Raw genomic sequence first — 24104 nt, 5'->3', positions numbered from 1 at the left:
GTTTATGTTAACCGCTCGCATGCAGACACTCACTCACTCAAGAAATATGTTAAAAGAACGCAAAGGGGCACTTCCGTAACCCCTGTCTCGAATTTAAATAAAATATTTAAAAAAAACTACCTAGAAGTATTAAATCATCATTTATATCGGGCTAAGTTGCCGTAGCACAAAATAGAAACAGGTGTTAGGGGCGGAAATCTTCTCAAGTCAAGACTGTCCTGGAATTTAATCAGTGTTCTTAAACATTGTTGCGGAGATTAGGAACATGTGTGAGTAACTCCCTACCTCACAGCGGGAAACCACGAGTCTGATGAGGTGCTTGTCCTTGGTGCCGGCTCCCTTCATGCTCTTGTACAGCAGCTCAGCGTAGAAAGCCGGAGTGTTCCGAACCAGCTTCACTGCAAGGGAGATAACTCCATGTCAACATATTTATCACACGGGGTATTCACCACGACGCCCATGTTTCCGCAACGCTATCTGTCCGTGACACTAGCGGTCAGGCGTGATGCGTGAAAATAACTGAAGATTATTGCACTTACACACCGACATGCGTGTGCGTGTGCGTGTGCGTGTGCGTGTTGCCCTAATTATGTTTCTAGGTCTGTCAGAACCATGCTCGTACGTCCTGATGCAATTACTTTGTAACGATATTACTTGATTAATCAAAAGCTGTATCTTACTTGGCAGCCAGTTTTGGGTGATACATATGAGGTTGACTCACTAACCAACAGAGATCTAGATATTCTCTAACGAACAGAGATTCACTAACCAACAGAGATCTAGATATTCTCTAACGAGCAGAGATTCACTAACCAACAGAGATCTAGGGATTCTCTAACGAACAGAGATTCACTAACCAACAGAGATCTAGGGATTCTCTAACGAACAGAGATTCACTAACAAACAGAGAGATTCACTGACTGACAGAGACCTAGAGATTCACTAACCGACAGAGATCTAGAGATTCACTAACCAACAGAGATCTAGAAATTCACTAACCAACAGAGATCTAGAGATTCACTAACCAACAGATATCTAGAGATTCACTAACCAACAGAGATCTAGAAATTCACTGACCAACAGAGATTTAGAGATTCACTAACCAACAGAGATTCACTAACCAACAGAGATCTAGAGATTCACTAACCAACAGAGATTCACTAACCAACAGAGATCTAGAGATTCACTAACCAACAGAGATTCACTAACCAACAGAGATCTAGAGATTCACTAACCAACAGAGATTCACTAACCAACAGAGAAATTCACTAACTGAAAGAGATTCACTAAGATTCACAAACCGACAGAGAGATTAACAAGATTCACTCACCGACAGACAGATTAACTAAGATTCACTTACCGACAGAGAGATTCACTAAGATTCACTTACCGACAGAGAGATTAACTAAGATTCACTTATCGACAAAGAGATTAACTAAGATTCACTAACCGACAGAGAGATTAACTAAGATTCACTCACCGACAGAGAGATTAAGTAAGATTCACTTACCGACAGAGAGATTCACTAAGATTCACTTACCGACAGACAGATTAACTAAGATTCACTTACTGACAGAGAGATTAACTAAGATTCACTTACCAACAAAGAGATTAACTAAGATTCTCTTACAGACAGAGAGATTAACTAAGATTCACTTACCGACAGAGAGATTAACTAAGATTCACTTACCTACAGAAAGACTAACTAAGATTCACTTACCGACACAGAGATTAACTAAGATTCACTCACCGACAGAGAGATAGGCTTGTTCAAGGTGCCCGCTTGTCTCCTTCTTGATAGAGGCCTCGATGTCCTCCCCGCAGGCCATCTGGTATGCCTTGAACACCTCCTTCAGCTGGCTGTAGCTTCTCAGACTCAGGATGCGGTTAAACACTGACTCATCCGTCCCCAGCTTCTTCACTCCAGCCTGCGAATGTGAGTGAATGAGTGAGTTAAAGAATGAGAGAATGAGTTTAGTGTGTTCGAGAGTGAGAGTGATTTAGGGAGTGAATGGTATTTCATGGAGGATGGAACCTGCCCCTGTTTCGAATTAGAATTATAAAAATAATTTTGAGATAAAAAAATATTCCTCTTCCCTGGTGTGTTCCGAATTGTGACAGTGTTAGACGCCTGTACCCCTATTTTATTACCGTAGTTTCTCGATTTAAGGCACTCTTTACCCCGGGGTTTAATAGCAAGGATCATAATTGTGAGAAATCCATGCATAAAATAAATCCAGTGTTTATTCTCGGTTTGGCAATATTAAGATTTTGAAAAATTGTGCAAAATTCACTGACTGATATAAGTATATATGAATTATTTGGCTTCACCTTGACAAGTTCCTGGGCATCAATGAGTGCGTCGCTAGGATTCACTTCTGTGGTGTTAGACCGATTGGCTGTTACTTGTGACGTCAGAAAGCGTTTGAAGTGACCGCTTGTATCTGATTGGATGTCCTTCTCAAGATCCTTTTGAAACACTGAAACAAACACGCCGCATGTGGTTAAGACGAGCTCTGTCCGCGGGAGTGAGTTAACATTTGACGTCGCAACAGCATTATTCTGTCCATCTGCTGGATGAAGTAGGCGGGAATCACCCTTCTACCTCACCTGTTTATTATCACTGAAGGGGTGGCTGTCGTGTAGGGCACTGCAGATAATATGTACGGTGACACCCCAAGGCTTCCTGTCTGAATACCTGATCCATTTCAGTCGATTCTTTCAATAAACATACGAGATTGGTACCAATTCTAATCAATCAAGTCACGACAGCTTACGACAGTCACGAGGAAAATGACAGTCTGACATGGACAGAATTATTTTCAGTTGTATACCTGATGCGATGTGATCGAAATGGTAAACATCTTTTGCATTGTTTTCAAAATAAGTGAGACCGTCTCCACTTTCTAGTTATGAGAGAGTCGGTCTGAGGATTGATCCCCGGCCAATCATTAAAACATGTTAAAAGATAGTACCCTGACACTCAGCAATATTCCAGCTATATGACGACGGTCTGTAAATAATCGAGTCTGGACCAGACAATCCAGTGATTGACATCATGAACATCGATCTACGCAATTGGGATATCATGACATGCATCAACCAAGTCAGCGAGGCTGACCGCCCGATCCCGTTAGTCCCCTTTTACGACAAGCATGGGTTGCTGAAGACCTAGTCTAAACCGGATCTTCACGCATGGTGCTCACAAACCAAATAACATAGCCATGGATTGGAAAACGCGATGGCGCCCAAGAAGACTAGCCCACCCTGTGCTCCCATCTTATTATATGAAATACCCTTACATCTTTTATACTCTGCCTTGATTTCCTCAATCTCCTTGTTAGTTCGGCAACACAGGATCTCGATGAGGGTCGTTTCGTCAGTTCCAGCCCCCTACAAGGAGAAAATCTCAAATACTCTCGGATCTCACTGATATATACTGAACGAATAAAGTTAAGGATCACACATTATTTTGGGGAACATTTTTATGAAATTGTTTGCTAAGTCTTCACAACAAAAAATGTCCGCCAAAATATTCAGGATCCCGACTTTGCACAGGGTACCTGTAATAGCTAGTTACTGTTTTTGCTAACTTTCCGATGAAAAATCCTTTGAGAATTAGTATAACAGCGTGAGAGTGTTTAACGCAGATTTAAACAATATTTCAGTCATAATTAGCCTTTCTAGCTTAATACTGTGAGGTGAGGTGAAATAGGGTTTAACGTCGCGTCCAAGATTATTGCACTTATATAGCGACGTGCATGCACGAGTGTGTGTGTGTGTGTGGCTGCTTGTACTAGTCCGGACTAATGCCGATTTATAGTGCTAGCTCACTGAGATACCATGCCGCAGTTTAACATGAATACCCCACTCAGACACAGTATACTGACTCCGAGCCTACCAGTCCTTGTTTTAGCCCCTTAATGCCGAGCGCCAGACAGGGTAACAACAAGTACCATTTTTTAACGTCTTTTGGTATGACGCAGCCGGGGATCGAACCCCGGACCTTCCGCTCTCCGGGCGGACGCTCTACCACTAGACCACGGAGGCGGTCTCTTAATACTGTGAGCGAGTTTGGCCTTGATTATAGTGTCGGCGTAACGAACGTGAGTGACGATTTACACGATGGTACAAACCACGTGACATGGTACTCACAGCCACAAGATAAAACTCAGAGCGAATCTAAGCTTCAACCCAAGACAGCACATCCTGGCACGGCTGAGGAACGCAACTCAGGGAGTCACACTTTGACCAACTGGCCCCCCGTTTCCCCGAAGATCAAACGTACCTTTATTGAGGATTTGAGTTCTTTGGCGTCGAATGTCCTTGGGGCCTCCAACAGCGCCAGCGTCACGTCCTCGAACCGTCCGCTCAGCTCAGATTTCAGTTCTGCTCGTAAATCCTAGAAGTCAAACAAAATATTTTTACTTCAGTACGTGCTTTGGTATTTTGGCTGGAGCCAAAAATATTGTTTCGGTCACAGCTTCATACGGAAGCCTTTTAGGGCCATTCGTTTTTTTGTTTTTTTTTCGATACTATCTTGAAATTTCAAGATACTAAGTTGAAATTTCAAGATAATAAGTTGAACTTTCTATATACAATCTTGAACTTTCAAGATACTAAGTTGAAATTTCTATATACTATCTTGAAATTTCAAGATACAGAATTGAAATTTCAAGATATAAAGTTGAAATTTCAAGATACTAAGTTGAAATTTCAAGCTAGTATCAACTTAGTTTCTTGAAATTTCAACTTAGTATCGAAAACAATTTAAAAAACAAATGGCCCTAAAAGGCTTCCGTAGCTTCAAGAAAGAGCCGACCATTTTTTCTCCCAAACATATAATATACAACACATCCAGCATGTTAAGCCACGTTATTATTTTCAAGAATTTTCCGGAATAATATTTTCTTTCAAAAGGATTCCAGGCTCCCCAAATTATTGCTTCTCCCTCCCGAAATCCCACCATGTATATACCCGAGGCGCCGTTTTATATGTTCGTATTTCTCATCACCCGATTTGAATTATTTTACTTCCGCATTGAAGAAAATGAAGACACGAATACAGAGTTACGTCCCTTGACAGGATTACGTCCAGGCCCCTCACTAGCGCGTGACACCTTCGTGAAGGATTGTGCAAATCATATGATAAATTGATTTTTTAAAAATTCAAATTGTTTGGCCGAGCGTCTGATTTGTGTTTTAACCTGAAGACTACGTAAACTGCACAGTTTATCTCTTTCCCTTGTTCTGTGTTTTCTGAATCAGATAGGAAGTGAAAGAAGCAGAGTGAAGAGGGTTGACCATGTCAGTATATCAGTTACATCACGGCGTGTCAGCCTGATTTTGTTTGTTGTTTAACGTTCCACTCAGCAATATTCCAGCAATATGACGTCGGTCTGGACCAGACAATCCAGTGATTGACATCACGCGCATCAATCCAATTGGAACACGATGACATGCATCAACCAAGTCAGCGAGCCTGACAACCCGATCCAGTTAGTCGCCTCTTACGACAAGCATAGTCGCCTTTTACGGCAAGCATGGGTTGCTGAAGACCTATTCTACACCGGATCATCGTGGATCCCGTCAGCTTCAAAGACAGGCGCTTTCAACTTTCATGAAACCCACGGGTATTGCGCGGACAAACCAACCAACAACGACCATAATGTAATATACAAGAATGATTCCACCGCTACATTTTCAGATGCTCAGCTGGAAGACAGATCACAGAATAGCTCTGACAAAAAATAGTATGTTCTTGTATGAATTTCCCTAGCCTCGGGCTAGCGGGCTAGCAAATAGTGAGTGAGTATGGTTTTACGCCGCTTTTAGCAATATTCCAGCAATATCACGGCGCGGGACACCAGAAATGGGCTTCACACAATGTACCCATGTCGGGAATCGAACCCGGGTCTTCGGCGTGACGAGCGAACGCTTTAACCACTAGGCTACCCGACCGCCCCGGGCTAGCAAATAAAGTGGTTACCTTTCCAAACATGGTTTTGAAAGTTTTCTCGATCTCCCTCCTCTGTCTGTTGTCGTGGGTCATCATGATGTTTATAATGATGCCCTCGTCCGTTCCTGGCAACAAAGACAGCAATGCATAATTCCTTAGTTAACACACAAGTTTGTTGGCTTTGTAGACAGTAATCTCATCAAAATCTGATCTTAATTCTCGCTACCGCTAAACAAAAATCTGAGGACATTCCCTTACGGGTCACGTCAGAACGACCTTTCATCCGACCTATCAGAGCGTCGCTTACCAGATCATGAAAGTGACAGTCGCAATGTGATTTCAAATCATGCAACCTCGAAAACTTTAACACGGGTATTCCGAACGATAGGTACGGGCTTAACGACTGAATCCATACAATCTAGACCATCTATTAGCCATTCTAGAATGTTCTCTAGTTCAGGTTCAAATTGGTAATAGAGAATTTGTCGAATTATGTTTTGAAGCGTAGTCGCCAATTTGAAATTAGTGCCGTAGAGCACGAGAAAACTGCCTTCTGATTGGCTAATGTCTATATCTTGTCATTCAATTGGTCGGTCAAAGCTCGCGAAAGGTCGGTCTGAAATGACCCGGAGTGGGATGTCTTCAGATCTTTGTTTAGCGGTAGCGAGGACTAAGGTCTGATTTAAATGAGACTGTGTAGCCAGGAATATAACGGTAATATAAGTGTGGCCTGTAAATATATTTGTTTAAACACGGTGCTTCCAGCTACGTGACGGCGGCCTGTAAATACCGGAGTAACTACGACCAGCTCAGGGTGGTAGAGACCTATTCTATCTACCCCGCTTTAAGATAGCCGACACTGGACAACGCTACTTTGTTGACAGACTTAATAAGATTCTCAAATGGAAAGCAGCTAGACTTGCTTACGCAAGGGTTACTTTGGTAAATCTTTCCCCATTTCGGTGTCGATGAGTATATACAGGTTTCAGGGTTGCATATATATAGTGCACGTATAACATTATATATGTGTGTGTGTGTGTGTGTGTGTGTGTGTGTGTGTGTGTGTGTGTGTGTGTGTGTGTGTGTGTGAGTGTGTGTTAGTTACACGTGTTTATATAATATATATATATATATATATATATATATATATATATATATATATATATATATATATATATATATATGCAACCCTGAAACCTACTCTCGATGTTGTATATCGGTAAAGATCGATCAGATCGCATAACATTGATTATAGATACCCTGTATAATTGAATGTAGCATCGTTTACTTAAAGTGCAAGTCTCATGGGCATAAACAACTTTGTAGGTTTGGATATATCGTAACATCGTCAATGCAACTATCGTTTTAAAAACATCGAAAGCGGCGGAGGAAATTACCTCCAAAATAAAACGCTTGATCGAACACCCAAATCGAAATGGAAATATCTTACAATGTTAACATTATATATTTCACCTTAAATCAAGGGTACTCGGCACGCCCCTACTTGCAATACCCTTGACATACATGGAATCAATATATATATAAAACACACGATTGCACATATTCTGTACCCGGCTGGTAGAAAAACACAATCAGCTTGCAGGCCTAGCCGTCCGTCCGTGCTAATTAAGCCACGCCTCCTCGTTAGCGCTTTTAAGATTCGTTTGGGTTGTTACCAATATAGAAATGTTACCAATGACATCGAGCATCGATTGATTACGTTACTTTACATTTTCACACTAGTGTTCTCGACCATCGTAATGTACATCATACTGGCTCACAATGATACAAGAAAAATCTATCAATATTTGTTAGATACTTGCACTTGAAGTAGCTTAAGCTTGTCTTTCAAATTGTTTGAAGCAACGTAAAATAACCCACGTTTAGTCAACGCTATCATACCAAGCAGCGAGAGAGCTCCAATGCTATACACAATTTAAAGGACCTTTATATATGCAAAATAAAACACAAACTGGTCGTATTAGATCCATTCTCACAGACAAACATAATTTCTGCTCAGATTTTAATAGTAGTTGACAATAAGCATTTATCTTTCGAGTTCAATATTGATGATGAGGATTTGTCAGTCTGTATGGATTGTCTCTTCAGCTACGCCACATCATCAACCCAACACGTACAGGAGAGTCACCCCATCCTCCCCTAAAGCCGTAGTCTGGACCAGACAATCCGGTGATTGATGTCATGAGCATCGACCCACGCAAGTGTTTGTTTGCTTGTTGTTTAACGCCGTACTCAAAAATATTCCTGCTATATGACGGCGGTCTGTAAATAATCGAATCTGGACCAGACGATCCAGTGATTGACGCTATCGATTGATTGAGCATCGATCTACGCTTTTGGGATACGATGACATGCATCAATCGAGTCAGCGAGACTGACCACCCGATCCCGTTAATCGCCTCTTACGACATGCATGGGTTGGTGAAGGCCTATTCTAACCCGGGTTTTCAGGGTGGCTTGGACCAAGAAAACCAGTGAGTGACAGCATGAGCATAGACCCACGTCAACAGGGTGTGACAACATGCAGTCAGCCAAGTCACGTACTCTGACGAACCTCATAAGTCGACTGCTTAGACAAGCATGAGATACTGGGACCCTTTTTCCTACCTCTGCATCGATGGATGAATTACGCTGATGATGACTAAATATTATTTAGAAGTAGAGAATTCCAGACTACAACATACCAAGGCCTTTCATCGCTTTCCTTAAGGCGTCCGCCGCTTGCTCGGGGTTGAAGGGCTCAGCTGCGAAAACGGTTGGCTGAAAAATAGAAATATGCCATTGAAAATATGGAAAATGTAATCCCTTTAAGATAACGCATGCTCTCTAAATCTTGTGAAACATTGAACACATTTCTATCTCACGTGCTCACTTCATTGTCTTGCATATGTATAAATAAATAACCGTTTTATTTCCAATTTTATTTCTTCAGTGTATGTTTGTTGTTTAACGCCGCATTTCGCAATATTCCAGCGGTCTGTAAATAATCGAGTCTGGACCAGATAATCCAGTGATTGACATCATGAGCATCGATCTACGGAATTGGGATGACCGCCTTGATACAATCAGGACATGCTTTACCGTGTTTCATCACAAGGGATGCAGAATGGAAGAACCTCACCCTTTAATATATATTCATGAGTATAACGCGATTGACAATCCGATCCAAGTCAGCGAGCGTATGTACCAGTCAAGTCATAAGTGAATGAACTACGTTTGGCGTGTAATTACACATTCCCTTGGCGCTAAACAACACAAATCAAAATGAGTGTTATTTGTGAAGCAAAAATACAAAACATGTACTTTGTATTAGGAAATTGGGTTTAACGTCGCGTCCAAGATTATTGCACTTATATAGCGACGTGTATGCACGTGTGTGTGTGTGTGTGTGGCTGCTTGTACTAGTCCGGACTAATGCCGATTTATAGTGCTAGCTCACTGAGATACCATGCCGCAGTTTAACATGAATACCCCACTCGGACACAGTATACTGACTCCGAGCCGACCAGTCCTTGTTTTAGCCCCTTAATGCCGAGCGCCAGACAGGGTAACAACAAGTACCATCTTTTAACGTCTTTGTATTAAGGGTCGTGGGTGGCCATTGCATCTAGGCGATCCATCGTCAATGTAGACCCAGGTTCGAGTCCCTAAACACGTACATGGGTTTGTAGACTGGCATTTAGTCCTAGAAGTAACGTAATCATTTTTAAAAATATATATCTACAAAATCAAAATAAAAAAAACGCGAAAGGAGCCTAGAACAATCCTCAATTTCACGCAATCTAGATTTGCCAAATCATTCGAGATTTGAGCTGGACTCCTGTGGGTTGGGTGTATATGGTAAAATAGCATTTGTCTCAGAAAATACAGTACTGTACCGTAAGAATTCTTTCGCAGCATAAAGGAGAAAACTATTCTGTCTCAAACAAAAAATACCCCCCCCCCCCCCCCCCCTCGCATTCTCCGTACGTTGTATATTGGCACTTCTATCAAGCCTTCATGACTGTGGTACATTGAGGTCCCGCTACCACACAACCCCAGGTCATACAACCATACAACCCCGGGTCATACAACCATACAAACCCGGGCCAAATATTTCCAGCACCCCCACTACACCCTTACAGTCACATGTAATAGTCGGCCCCATGCAGAGCAACGTTGCGGGTACTATAATACACGATAACGCAAGTCACAACCTTGTCCACCATTTTAGTCGGCCCTTACGACCAGCATTAGACACGGGTCCTATTTTAACCACCAACTCCGACACAACGGACAGCTGCACTGTTTGTTTGTTTGTTTGTTGTTTAACGCCGCACTCAGCAATATTCCAGCTATATGACGGTATGTAAATAATCGAGTCTGGACCAGGCAATCCAGTGATTGACATGACGTGCATCGATCCCTGCAATTGGGATCGATGACATGCTTCAACCAAATCAGCGAGCCTGACCGCCCGATCCCGTTAGTTGCCTTTTACGACAAGCATAGTCGCCTTTTACGGCAAGTGTGGGTTCCTGAAGACCTATTCTACCCCGGAATCTTCACGGGTCTACAGCCACACTGGGATGCATTGCTTGTAGCCTGCCATTGCTATTACGTTACCCATTATACACTACCTTAACTGTGCAAGACATGTTACAATTTGATCCAGTCTTGGTCGTCTCCGTCAAAATAGTAAAGATGTAAAAATAGTTTGTCTTATATACCCTTGTCTATTTATACACATTTTACTCAGAAATAGATTCGTGACGTCACACCTTCGTTCATAAAATCACGGGTGCGCGACTGACGTCACGAGATTTCGACACTGCTGGAGTCTTTCCACACTTCGCGCGTCAGTAAAATAACCTATTGATATCACCACTTCTTTCAACGAGAAATTAAACGGATACTTCCTTCTTAACTGCACCGGTATCTGCATAGTGTTTTATTGTGTTTACTTCGCTACTCGGGCCAACGAGAGAGGGCACGATGTCACCCGACCAAAATATTTTATCGAAACATGGCCACAAATGTTTCGCAAGATGAGTTATTCCCCTTGGGCGTTCACCCTCGCACCTTGTTTGGAGAATGAACCGTGTCTAATTCAGGTTGCAGTTATGCGGAGCTTTGGGTGTGCGACTCAGCGTTTCCCAGTTTGTCATTCAAATGACAAAGCCGTCAGGGAACCACAATGCAAAGCCGCTTGTACTCAGTGCACTGGCCATGGTGCATAGTTCTCGTATAAACTTTAATTATGTCCATATTCATGAAGATATATGTTGATGTACCAGTATTTTTGAGGTCGTTGTTAGAAATGTTAATCAAAAACCGTGTCTCCGGGTCAAACTTTGTGAATATCAACGAGGAATAATAATATATCTTCTGCTTTAGGTCGCTGTTAGAAATGTTAATCAAAAACCGGCTCTCTAACTATATCCATATTCATGAAGATATATGTTGATGTACTAGTATTTTTGAGGTCGTTGTTAGAAATGTTACTCAAAAACACTCTTCGGGTCAAACTTTTTTAATATCAACGAGGAATAATATTATATCTTATGTTTTAGAATGAATAAGCTAATAGCGGTGTTGTGTTGTTCGTCGAAAATCCGGAATGTTTTTCATTGATAATCAAATCATGATTAATGTGATAATATTTATAAAAAGACACCCACAAGGCTCTGTAGCTCACCTGAATTATTACCATTTTGAGGCTTTAAACTTATTCTGGTGGGAAAGATCAACAGTGAATTTGCAATATTTGTGGACAAGCGATAAAACTAGAAAATGAATGGAGGAACGAGAGTATGTGGAGGTCAAAGGTAGTAGATTGATCAGTAATCAAAATATGACCCCTTAACGTATTCCGCATACCATCTACTTGATGCATACTGCATGCTTGACGCATACCGCATATCATAATGATACCAACAGAAAAGGCTGAGAATTGGGCGGGAAAAAACATTTCAAAATGGCGTCCATGTTTAAACTTGGACCGGAATTCTGTGAGCAGTATTCAGAGATAACATAACTGGGATCTTTATTCCGAGCGGACAAGACGGACGACCGGACTACCGACGACGGACGACATAAGCACACGTGACAATACGGTATACTAGTCTTGTCCTGTTCCCTCCGCCATTAGCTGCCTCAGATGCCGGAAACAGCAGCAGGAACCTGGACATTGATAATCTGTGTAAGTAGGTGCGTTAACGACCCATCTCCTCTCCTCGTCGTCACTCAGTCGGCCATGTTTATTGTCTGGCTGGCAATTTAACAGATCGACTTTTCTCAAATACTGAGACCGCAGTCGCTGCCTGTTTGGCATCCGAGATGTATGAGTGTGTAACGCCAGGCCACCGTTCCACAAAAGCGATCGTAGCGCTAAGTCCTAAGTCTGTATAAAAATATTGGAGTTTTGATCACATTCGCGCTAAGATCGCTTTGTGGAACGGTGCCATGACACGGTCCCCTTAAAGTAGGCGAATCACAACAGTGCTAATATCGCTTTGTGAAGATGGTCCTCATCCATTCGTCAGTTCATGACCGGGACCCAAAGAACCAACAGCGATTCCAGTGCTTGTGAGCGAATTCCTTTCAGGACAACCATTTTTCATTTCTTGTGTTTCGAGACATCAGGTTAAATATATGAATACAAATATGATCTCCAAAACCTGAAGACATGACCATTCCCCTTTCGTACTGGATTCCAAAGCTCCATAAAAAATCCGTACTAAGAGGGATATATTCTGTGTCCAGCAAATGTGTCACCAAATCCCTGTCTCAAGAGAGACTAACCACAATCCTTAATACAACCAATGAAGGACTTTCTTCATATTCACAGAAGCTATTTGAGACAAGTGGAATTAATACTATGTGAATTCTCAAAAACTCAAAGGATTTGCTTGACTTTTTGCAATCTCAGAAAAAAACAAAAACAAGTTCCATTCTGTCAAAACATTTAATTTTTCAATTTTGTACACTATTAACCACATGAAAACCTTAAGGAAAACCATCATTCCTTGATCCATGGGGCTTTTGTTACAAAACGTGGTGAACACAGATACAGTTACGTTCAGTACAATTTTTGAAAAATGAAAGAAAATATGTGAAATGCTGAACTTCCTCACTGATAACATCTATGTAAAATTTGGGGTAAAACATTTAGTCAAGAAGTAGGCATCCCCATGGGCACCAAATGTGCTCCCCTTCTTGCGGATCTGTTTCCTTATGCATATGAATCGGAATTTCTGTTCGGATTAGCAAAGTCAAAACAAGGTCATTTGGCCAAGAAGTTTAAGTCAAGCTTCAGGTACTAGTATATCGATGATCTGATATCGTTCAATATCAATCAAATAGCCAATTGCCTTCCACTGTATTACCCACCTGAACTAGAAATAAAGGAGACCAGTGAGACCGCCTCATCTGTTTCATATTTAGATCCATGCATAAAGATTCAGGGTGACAAAACACTCTCAACAAGACTGTATGACAAGAAGGATGAATTCCTCCAACAGTCAACTTTCCCTTCATGTCGAGCAATATTCCAGCAGCTCCAGCCTTTGGTGTTTACATTTCACAACTTTTAAAATACAACCGAGCATGTTCTTTCTACGAAGATTTCAAAGAGCGTCTTACGACTCTTGCTGTTGTTTGATCAAGGTTACAACATTTAAGGCCTCAGTAAAGCTTTCAATTTTTTTATGGTAGACATGTTGAGGACATTTCCAAATTTGACGCATCTGTGACAAAAATGATTTTCGATGCAATTCTCTATCTTGACTTGTACAATATGTTCTCGTGGTTTTTTTTCAGGTGTACAATTGACTTGCCTGTGCATGTGTTTGTGACGAATGCCAGCAGTGGGGCAGGATCGCTCACCTTTTCGCGAACACCTGGTATCGTCCCTATTTGATAGCGATTCATAAACACATGCTCATGATATAGTCGGAGTCATACAATCAACTCTGCTTTATGCAGGGCTGACTATTGGATAAGTACCAATACCCAGAGTTTTGTGTTTACTTCGCATGTCTCGCAGTACAGTGGATTTCAAAAGCAGACGTGATAATACCAAGGGAGGCAACTCTGTTTTCTGTGGCTATCACAGATAACTCCTACCAGCACTTTCTTAAACGAGTCGGCTGGGAAAAGAGTGAGTGAGTGATTTGGGTTTTACGCTGCTTTTAACATTATTCCAGTTATATCAAGGCGTGTCAGCTTAATGTGGGAGGAAAGCCCCAAGTGATGCAGGTCTTAGACGTTTACCACTTCGGTGAAACCCACGAGCACGGGTATGGTGCTAACAAACCTAGAAACATAATTGGGGTGAACCGGGATTCGAACCCACAATCATAGGTTTCTGGTGTGTCCAGGGGACGCAACTCTGCACAGCGAATCGCGGCGCCTTAGACGACTGGGCCACCCGTGCTCCCCCGGCTGGAAAGACCCTCGGTTATCCATATCATATCCATTACCTATAGCTAGAATGGCGACATGATACACTGGATAATCGAGTATGGGACAGGAAAATACCATGTTGAGTCAGCAGTGAAAAAAAGGACTGGGCAGCCACAAAAATGAGAAACATGACAATAAAACCGGCGCTCTTAAAAGTCATTCTGTCGTCTCCATCCCGGCATCTGTGACGTCACGAGCTGACCATTAGACATGGCCGGCGCGTAAATCTCAATGAGGAATGCCTGTTTAAATGACACCCAGTCTAGCAATCTCCGAACTTTATTTTCGTACACGTGTGTCTGAAGTTGCGGTGTCCCAAGTGGGCTTGGTCCGTTTTATGGAGATTGAACTCCGCCAATCTCTGGTAGGTGTGATTAGCGGATGCCTTGGATGTGAGAGAAGTCTGCTTCAAGTGGCAATACAAACAATATCATTATTGGTCTGGGCGTTTTAACCTATGTGACTATTTAACAATCAAGCCTCTATTTCATTATCGACTTCCTTTAGACATGGGCCCTTTAATCTACCAACGTCTCGCCAATTCTCGCTTCCATCTTAATGGTTTGTCCGGAAGGGGTGCCCTAAGTCAATCCAAATCTCGTACTGTCTCGTTCGGTTCGTGATTCCCGTGTCCGCCATTACATGCATCTCGTAATCCCCTGTACCGTTTGTGTTACATAAAACGACAGTAGACCCCATCCATGTTAAAGCAGCACGATATGAACTTAACTCTCGCGGGGCTCTCTCGTCATACTCCGAAACATTGAAATCTCCAACCGTATACATACATATCTATATCGCAAGCCAAGTCTCGCCAAAACCCCATTCTGACGCGACTTCTAAACTATCACAGCCATTTACTAGAAATTAGCGCACGCTGACTGATCCGTACTTTATCGGAACCCCCGAGCTCGGTACAGACATCGACTTGCATCTACCTCCTATCTATCATGACGACCCTCAATGGCCCCCCAATCGATCCCTCCCTCGCGGAGACTCCACAATAGCCCATTAGGGTTGAGATCACGTGATTTGATGAGAATCAAGGGACCAACTGAAAAGCTAAGAATACATTTTCGGATACACAAACATTACGTGACAATGACACCTAAGGGGGTATTACATCATGTACTCCATCAAACAGCAGTGATGCGAACTAACATTACTATAGAGCTTCTCCTAGACTGGGAGCAGTCCCTATTTTTTTTTTTTTAATGTCTACAATAAAGAAACAAACAGGACAAGAAAAAATAGAAAAGAAACGTTGTTCTTAAATGGTCAGTTAATGAATTCGGAACACACAGGTGACTAGATATTTAACATCCCTACGATTTTTCCAGTTTTATATTGGAAACGGAGACTGCTTCCAGTCTAGTTTTCTCCGCGATGGAGATCGATCGAGTGCCGTTGAAACTGACAATTATGCCATATATGCTTTTAGCGTATATTGTTCCATTAAATTGTCCAATGGTGCTTCTTTAAGTGATATAGTTACGCTCAGACAGCGAACAGCGACCTCGATAAACCAGATAATTGAGTCGTCTTGTCTCTGGAAAAATCCACTGAATTCCCACAGCCTTTTATTTCTTTTCCATAAGCGTCTTCTTACCCAGAGGGGCGGTCGGGTAGCCTAGTGGGTAAAGCGTTCGCTCGTCACGCCGAAGACCCGGGTTCGATTCCCGACAAGGGTACAATGTGTGAAGCCCATTTCTGGTGCCCCCCGCCGTGATATTGCTGGAATATTGCTAAAAGCGGCGTAAAACCATACTCACTCACTAATACCTGTCGGCAGATGTTTGAAAACCACAACAGAACACAATAATACGAGCCCGCTTGATTGCCTACCAACAGTTAACAAGATCAGGGACTGCACAGATAATGAATTTTACAAAAATAATGGTCTGCAAGAAATGGGTTTTCGCACGTGCACAGCTTTGCGCAATGTCTTCAGTCAGCACAACACCTGCTACAGACACCAACTGTGTGACTGTGTGGCCCGCCCTCACGTTGGGAACATGAAATGGATGGGGTCCCTCGGCTAATAAGACGTTTGTCTTTATTCTGATTTAGAACTCAAGCCAGCTCCTTGACAATAGACTTCAAAGCTTAGCATGAAATATGCATAGCGTTGCCGTGCAGCTAATAGACGTGGCCAATTACCGACTTGCCTTGCTCAAGCGGAATAAACTCCACACATCGCAGCTGCCAGACTCCACACAGTGTTCCTTGTAGGGATTAACTGCCGTCAGAACTGATGCAATATTAAGTTCTCTGAATGTCCCGCCGACATTGATACCAGCGAATAGCGTCGTTGGTTTTAGATCATAACTTTGTAGCTACAAGTTTGCTAACACGCCTGTAAATGGGAATATGTATATCACAAAGATCTGTCTCTCGTGTTTTCATGTCAATGTGAAAAAATGTTCTGCGCATCAGCCAGACCCTTTCATAGATTCCGTATTCAATGTAAAGCATTCAGCTCCTGTGCTCTGAGCGACGAATACTGTCTAATAAAACCAGTGATCGATAGCGTGAGCACCACATACGCTATATGGCACCCTATACTTTACTATAAGCTGACCGTGGTCTACACTACGACACTGGACTGAAGTCACCAACACGGATGCCAGTGGTCTTCCGTTTGGCCAGTCGAGTGAGTGAGGTAATTAGGCTGATGATGCTTTCAACAACAGCCTGCCAGTTTACGTGAGTGAGTGAGTGAGTATGGTTTTACGCCTTTAGCGACATTCCAGCACCACCACGGCGAGGGACACAAGAAATTGGCTTCTCATTTTCTACACTTAGGGGGATTCGAACCCGTGTCTTCGGCGTGACGAGCGAACGCTTTAACCACTAGGCTACCCCGCCACCCCGCCGCCACCCTGTCAGTTTAATGCGGGAAGTGAGGCTTCCGTGGACGTTTTCCACTCGGCGGGAACATATGTGCATAGGGGCAGACACACCAAGGGTCATAATCGGAGGATAATAGGATCCGAGGTCACAACCAGCGGATCCTGATAGCTAGCAGACTGGAAGTCACTATTTATCAAATTGATAAAACAAATTTAAAAGATCCGGGGTATATTTTTCCCTTCATTAGATGTTTGTTTGTTGTTTAACGCCGCACTCAGCAAAATTCAAGCTCTATGACGGCGGTCTGTAAACTATCGAGTCTGAACCAGACAATCCAGTGATTGATATCATGAGCATCGATCTACGCAATTGGGATCGATGGCATGCTGAAGACCTATTCTACCCCGGATCTTCACGGGCCCCCTTCATTTGAGAATTATTTGTTCCGAATGATAAAAAACAATATCTGTTGCAATTTGTTTATTTGTTTGTTTGTTTAAGGTTATATGGTACATTACATAATTGATATTACAATAAAATGGCGACTGCTCCAGTTAAAGTGGCAAGGTACACATCTGGTTGTTTATTGTCCAATCATGTAAGAGCGTTACAAAGATAGCTGAACCATGGCGTTGACCAATCAGCAGTCACACATTATATCATTCGTGACCAACTCGTGGTATTCCGGGACAAGCCGAATAGCGACTCGTGCCCCTCTCGTGGCCATTTTTGTGACCGGGTTCCCCTTACTCGCAAACCAAATACCCAAAACAATCGTCAACTCGTTGCGTAATGCTTCACATATATTTCCCCATATATTATATATATTTCAGATGCAATTTAAAGCACATCGGGACATACGGAATTATACACTATCATTGAACACAATTAACGGTGTCTTGAGTATATTTTTAGATGCAAGACATATGTAAAATCAAAAAATATTCTTGAGGGATTCTTTGACGAAGAACTTGAAGTCATACGCGCATTCTGATTGGTTTGTAGTATTTTTGCCCATAACATTCACCGATAGAGGGACGAGTCTTCTTGCAGGTTACGGAAAGGGCGAGTGGTGACGAATGGGGACGAGTCTTCTTCAGGTTACGGAAAGGGGCGAGTGTTGAGGAAAGACATTATACATGTCTCCACTTCACAACATTAATGTCCGTGTGAGGTTTCAGTTGCAAATGACTCTTTCCAATTTGTTTCCTCTAAAAGTGTCAACAGTATCGATTATTCTGGACATAGATTAAATACTGTTTACATTGTATGGCCTCGAGTGCTTGTTTTGTTCTTTGTGATTAACTCCCGTCAATATGATCACGTGACACAGGAGCATGTGTACAACCCTAATTTGAAACACTGTATGATCAGAAGCATCTCGCCTCTGAGTGAGTGGGTGAGTGAGTGAGTGAGTGAGTGAGTGAGTGCCGTTGGGTGGGTGGGTTGGTGAGTGAGTGGGAGAGTGAGTGGGTGGACGGGTGGGTGGGTGATTGAGTGAGTGAGTGAGTGAGTGAGTGTGGCCGTTGGGTGAGTGGGTGAGTGGATTGGTGAGTGAGTGAGTGAGTGAGTGTGGCCGTTGGGTGAGTGAGTGAGTGGATGGGTGATTGGATGGGTGAGTGAGTGAGTGGGAGAGTGAGTGAGTGAGTGAGTGAGTGAGCGAGTGAGTGAGTGAGTAATAGTGTTTAAGCCGATCCTAGCCACATTACCGCAACATCACGGCAGGGAACACATGTTAGATATCGAACCCAAGCCTTTGTCGTTACTAGCGGACGCAGTACCCGCCAGGAAGAAGTTCGTCAAGAGAGGATAATAGTGACTCCAACATTGTGCACCTCACACCTATTTAACAAATAATTTACTTTAACACTTTATTGTGTTTTTTTAGTTTGTCAAATACCTCACAAACAATTTAGAAACGCCTCAAAGGATCTTTCAAACCATTTTCAAAGACTAAAATTGGCGAGATTGGAACCAGAAGGGTAAAATGGCATCCAATGATAAAGAACAAATTATACGAAACAGGATACTTTCTTGTCAATAACCTGCAGCTGAAATAGCTGAAAATCAATAGCAATCACTTCCATTGACAAAAAACAGAAGGGCCACTATCACTGAACCGAAGCCGGTATTGGAAGAAGCCGAAAAAGAGCGCCTGCGTGACAATTTCCACGTTGTTTCTCGCGAGATCATCACGTGATAATTATACCGACATTGATTGGTGTTTGTTTAGTTACATCTCGAGCACTGATGCATTACGACCCTGCAGAAGACATCGCTCCTTGCAGCCCTGGAAAATAGGCCGCACCACGAAGCAGTTTACACGCAAACTTCAATTATCCCTACGTGAAGTCTCGGCGGAATAATACATTAGCACCACACGTACAGCAGGCTAATAAGTAGTATTATCAATCCCAATTAGGAGCAAATGAGTAATCAATATTAAAGCAGCTGATTACCAACAGAGCTTGGTACAATCACTGCCACCTGTGTGTACGTATGCCATCGACAACTGTCAGGAACCTACAGATATGGTGTTTGGTAAATACGGAATGACAGATTTAAGGACTGTGGTCAAAGGGTTGACCATCGCACTGTTATTGTCGTTTATCAAAATAACTAATAATAGCCACAAAAACTATTCACAAGAAATTCCTGCAAAAAACAGTCGAGTGTACGATTCCGACTATACCATGACCATGTGCTTATGAATCACTATCAAATAGTGATGATACAGGTGTTCGCGAAAAGGTAAGGCCCCATCGGTGTTACCGTCACAAACATTCTTTGATATCTTGGCGAGAAAGAGCATGCTCGATTGTACCTCAAAGGTTTGTGAAATGTAGACACCGAAGGTTGGAGCTGCAGGAATATTGCTCGACATGAAGGTAAAGTTGACTATTGGAAAGTTGAAGTCATCCCTCTTGTCATACAGTCTTGTGGAGAGTGTTTTGTCACCCTCAATCTTTATGCATAGATCTTAATAAGAAATAAATGAGGCGGTCTCACTGGTCTCCTTTATTTCTAGTTCAGGTGGGTAGATCAGTGGAAGGCAATTGGCTACTTGATTGATATTGAACGATATCAGATCATCGATATACTAGTACCTGAAGCTTGAGTTAAACTTCTTGGCCAAATTACCTTGTTTTGACTTTACTAACCCGATCATAAATTCCGATTCATATGCATAAGGAAACAGATCCGCACGAAGGGGAGCACATTTGGTGCCCATGGGGATGCCTACTTCTTGCCTAAATGTCTTACCCCCAAATTTTACATAGATGTTATCAATGAGGAAGTTCAGCATTTCACATATTTGCTTACATTTTTCAAAAATTGTACTAAACGTAACTGTATCTGTGTTCACCACGTTTTGTAACAAAAGCCCCATGGATCAAGGTGTGAAGGTTTTCCTTAAGTTTTTCATGTGGATAATGGTGTACAAAGATGAAAAATCAAATGTTTTGAACAGAATGGAACTGGGTTTTTTCTGAGATTGCAAAAAGTCAAGCAAATCCTTTGAGTTTTTGAGAATTCACATGGTATTAATCCCACTTGTCTCAAATAGCTTCTGTGAATATGAAGAAAGTCCTTCATTGGTTGTATTAAGGATTGTGGTTAGTCTCTCTTGCCATACAGTCTCGTGGAGAGTGTTTTGTCACTCTGAATCTTTATGCATAGATCTAAACATAAAAAACACAGGTGAGGCGGTCTCACTGGTCTCCTTTAGTTCTCGTTCAGTTGGGTAAATCAGTGACAGGGAATTGACTATTTGATGGTTCGAGTGAGTGAGTGAGTGAGTGAGTGAGTATGGTTTTACGCCGCTTTTAGAAATATTCCAACAATATCACAGCGGGGGACACCAGAAATGGGCTTCACACATTGTACCCATGTCGGGAATCGAACACGGGTCTTCGGCGTAACGAGCGAACGCTTTAACCACTAGGCTACCCGACCGCCCCTGATGGTTCAAGAACGATATGAGATCATCGACATAACTGAAGCTTAAGATAAACGTCTTGGCTAAAATATTTCGTTTTGACCTTGCCAATCCGAGCAGAAATTCCGATTCATATGCATGAAGAAATACACCAGCAATTAGAGGAGCGCAATTGGTGGCCACGCAGCAAGATTAGCGGCCTTGTTTAACCACCGTGAACACTTGGCACTGGTGCACGTGCTAATTGTAATTGTCCAAAGTTCGAATTTCCAGAATAACGGTGCCCAAATATAATAAGTGGCATTACGTATTGCAGCTGACAACCTTCCCTTATTCCACCACCAACATTACAGCGACACTGTTGCCCGCTTTCCTTCTGATAAGCAATCCCCGCGAAGATCCGGGGTAAAATAGGTCTTCAGCAACCCAAGCCTGCCGTAAAAGGCGACCATGCTTGTCGTAAGAGGCGACTAACGGGATCGGGTGGTCAGGCTCGCTTAGTCGGTTGATGCATGTCATCGTATTCCAAGTGCGTTGATCGATGCTCATAATGTCAATCACGGGATTGTCTGGTCCGGACTCGATTATTTACAGACCGCCGCCATGATACTTTTACAGTACTTATTCATGAACATGCAGATGCGCATGCGCACGCATCCTTGGTATCCTTTATTGTACAAATGTGTCGGGGGATAAGGTTAACTTTCACACTCCATGTAACCGAGGAACAATTCCGTGAAGAATATGGATTGTGTCGGAATTGATGAATTGATCACGTAAGTTGTTTGTTTGTTGTTTAACGCCGCATTCACCATTATTCCAGCTATATGACGGCGGTCTGTAAATAATCGAATCTGGACCAGAAAAGCCAGTGATTGGCATCATGCGCATCGATCCAAGCACGATGACAAGCATCCACCAAGTCTGCGAGCCTGACCACCCAATGCCGTAAGTCGCCTTTTACGACAAGCATAGTCACCTTTTACGACAAGCATGGGTTGCTGAAGACCTATTCTACCCCGGATCTTCACGGGTCTGATCACGTTAAATAAAGTAAACGAAATATACATCGGTCAATTATAATCAAAACACCCATCTGGTGTCAGTATCGATATCGATTTGTATCTTGCATCAGTTTGGGTTTGGTCACATGACCAATCGCATTAAAATCAATTCTTAGTTCAACACATATCTCGGGACATCACTTTACATGTCACGTCAGAACGACCTTTCGCGAACTTTGACCGACCAATGAAATGACTTACGAGATATCGCCATTATCTGAAAGTAGCTTTCTCGCGCTATACAGCACTAGTTTAAACTGGCGACTTCCATGCCATGCCACGCTTGAATAGTATTTTGACAAAGTTTTCGATTCACAAAATTTGAAAAGATAACAAAAGAACATTCAGGAATGTCTAACAGATGGCTTAGATTGTAAGGCAGTACTTCACACGTACTATGCAAAGTTTTTCCGTTCAAATGTTTTTTTTCCAGTCGTAACGCATCTTCCTGAGGCTAGGGAATTACTGACCAGTTTCAACCCTTGCCGAACTATGGAGTTATATTTTTGGCTGGACTAACGAGTCTGTGCATAGTCCAATCAAAATCGCTTAACGAACTAAAGTACTCAAGGAAATGAAAAAAAAACTGTTTTTTCGATCTCAGATTTTAAATAAATGCAGTAAATATACAAAATATATAAATACTCAAACAACTCAATTAGTACTAATTAAGCCTTGGCACAAATACAGCGTATCAAAGGTTTTTATGTCTTTTTACACGTAAAAGTGTGTTTAAATATTAACAAAACAGACTATTGTGAAACTGAGAATAACCAGGTGTTAGTAGATCAAGGTGAATGTCCATGACCTATGGCACCTTGACGACAGGTGAAAACTGGTGCTTGAAACCCACGTGCATGTGATTTGTCAGTGGTTAGTGATTTGTGAGTGGCATTGTGGGATAGTGAATCATCGTCAAAATATCAGAACGTAAAAGTAACATATTCCCTTCTCAAACAACAACTTACATGTCATTATCATTATGTACATGAACATAGCTGTTATCTTTATTGTTGTTTTGATAACTTTTTTTCCAGGCTAATTTGCATAATGTAATAGCATGTTTCTACCATGTCAATTTGGACTTTTATTTTTGAATGTTGAAAGTGCCTACAAATTACCTCCTGTAAAGTACATTTTGTATTGAGCACTGAGATAAAGCTAGCAAATCCAGACAAGTACTTTTCCAGTTGTTTTGTTATTTCGTATTTACATCTACGTAATGCTTTGTGTCGATTATTAAATCCAGCAAAACAGTTTTTTTTTCATTTCCATGAGTACTTTAGATCCGGTTTGTAAAGTGCCGTGCAAATGTCGGTCGATTGCAGGATTTGCAAAGTATATGCACCGACAACTTAGCGTCTATAATATATTTTCCAAATATGTTTATCTTTTTAATCAAGGCGATGGGCTTCAAAAATTGTACCCATGTGGGTAATAGAACCCGGATCTTCGGCGTGACGAGCGAACGCTTTAACCACCAGGCTACCCCACCGCCCCTCTCTCTAATGTAGCTTTGCGGGATGATATAATCTATTCATTCTTAGCTGCGTTAACCCAAACTCACTCACTCACTCACTCACTTTTGCAGCAGGCATGTCTCACATGGAAACGGGAAAACATCGGACAACGCGCATGACACACACGAATGATTAGGTGAGCTAAGCATGTTATCGGATCAATTCACTCTGGTGTTGTGAAAATGAAGTATTATTGATTTTGATTCCGAAAATTGCAGTATTTATTTCACTTGGGATTTGAAGTGATATTGTTATTCTTCAATCATCGGCCCGACCAGCCTGTCACACTCTGGGCTGTTTAAT

The 24104-nt window shown here is 42.1% G+C and overlaps 1 protein-coding gene across 2 annotated transcripts in view; it reads right to left on the bottom strand.

Moving 5' to 3' along the window:
* Positions 1-24104, bottom strand: part of LOC139447214 (annexin A11-like) — a 61947-nt gene that overhangs the window by 4033 nt on the left and 33810 nt on the right. The window contains exons 1-8 of one of the 2 annotated variants that reach the window (XM_071228439.1): positions 10599-10642; positions 8664-8739; positions 5989-6083; positions 4289-4402; positions 3303-3393; positions 2332-2480; positions 1751-1928; positions 286-398 (exon numbers count right to left, since the gene is read on the bottom strand). In XM_071228439.1, the coding sequence (XP_071084540.1) occupies positions 286-398; positions 1751-1928; positions 2332-2480; positions 3303-3393; positions 4289-4402; positions 5989-6083; positions 8664-8739; positions 10599-10616 (834 nt within the window). In that variant the 5' untranslated portion in view covers positions 10617-10642. Of the gene's footprint in view, positions 1-285; positions 399-1750; positions 1929-2331; positions 2481-3302; positions 3394-4288; positions 4403-5988; positions 6084-8663; positions 8740-10598; positions 10643-24104 lie in introns of those variants that run through there. The other variant, XM_071228438.1, reaches the window with a different exon arrangement.

The sequence above is a fragment of the Haliotis cracherodii genome, unplaced genomic scaffold (genome assembly GCF_022045235.1).
Source record: "Haliotis cracherodii isolate W230 unplaced genomic scaffold, xgHalCrac1.p SCAF_7, whole genome shotgun sequence".
Taxonomy (NCBI): Eukaryota; Metazoa; Mollusca; class Gastropoda; order Lepetellida; family Haliotidae; genus Haliotis; species Haliotis cracherodii.
The sequence above is the reverse complement of the archived record's forward strand: the minus strand, read 5'-3'. Positions and strand labels throughout refer to the sequence as shown.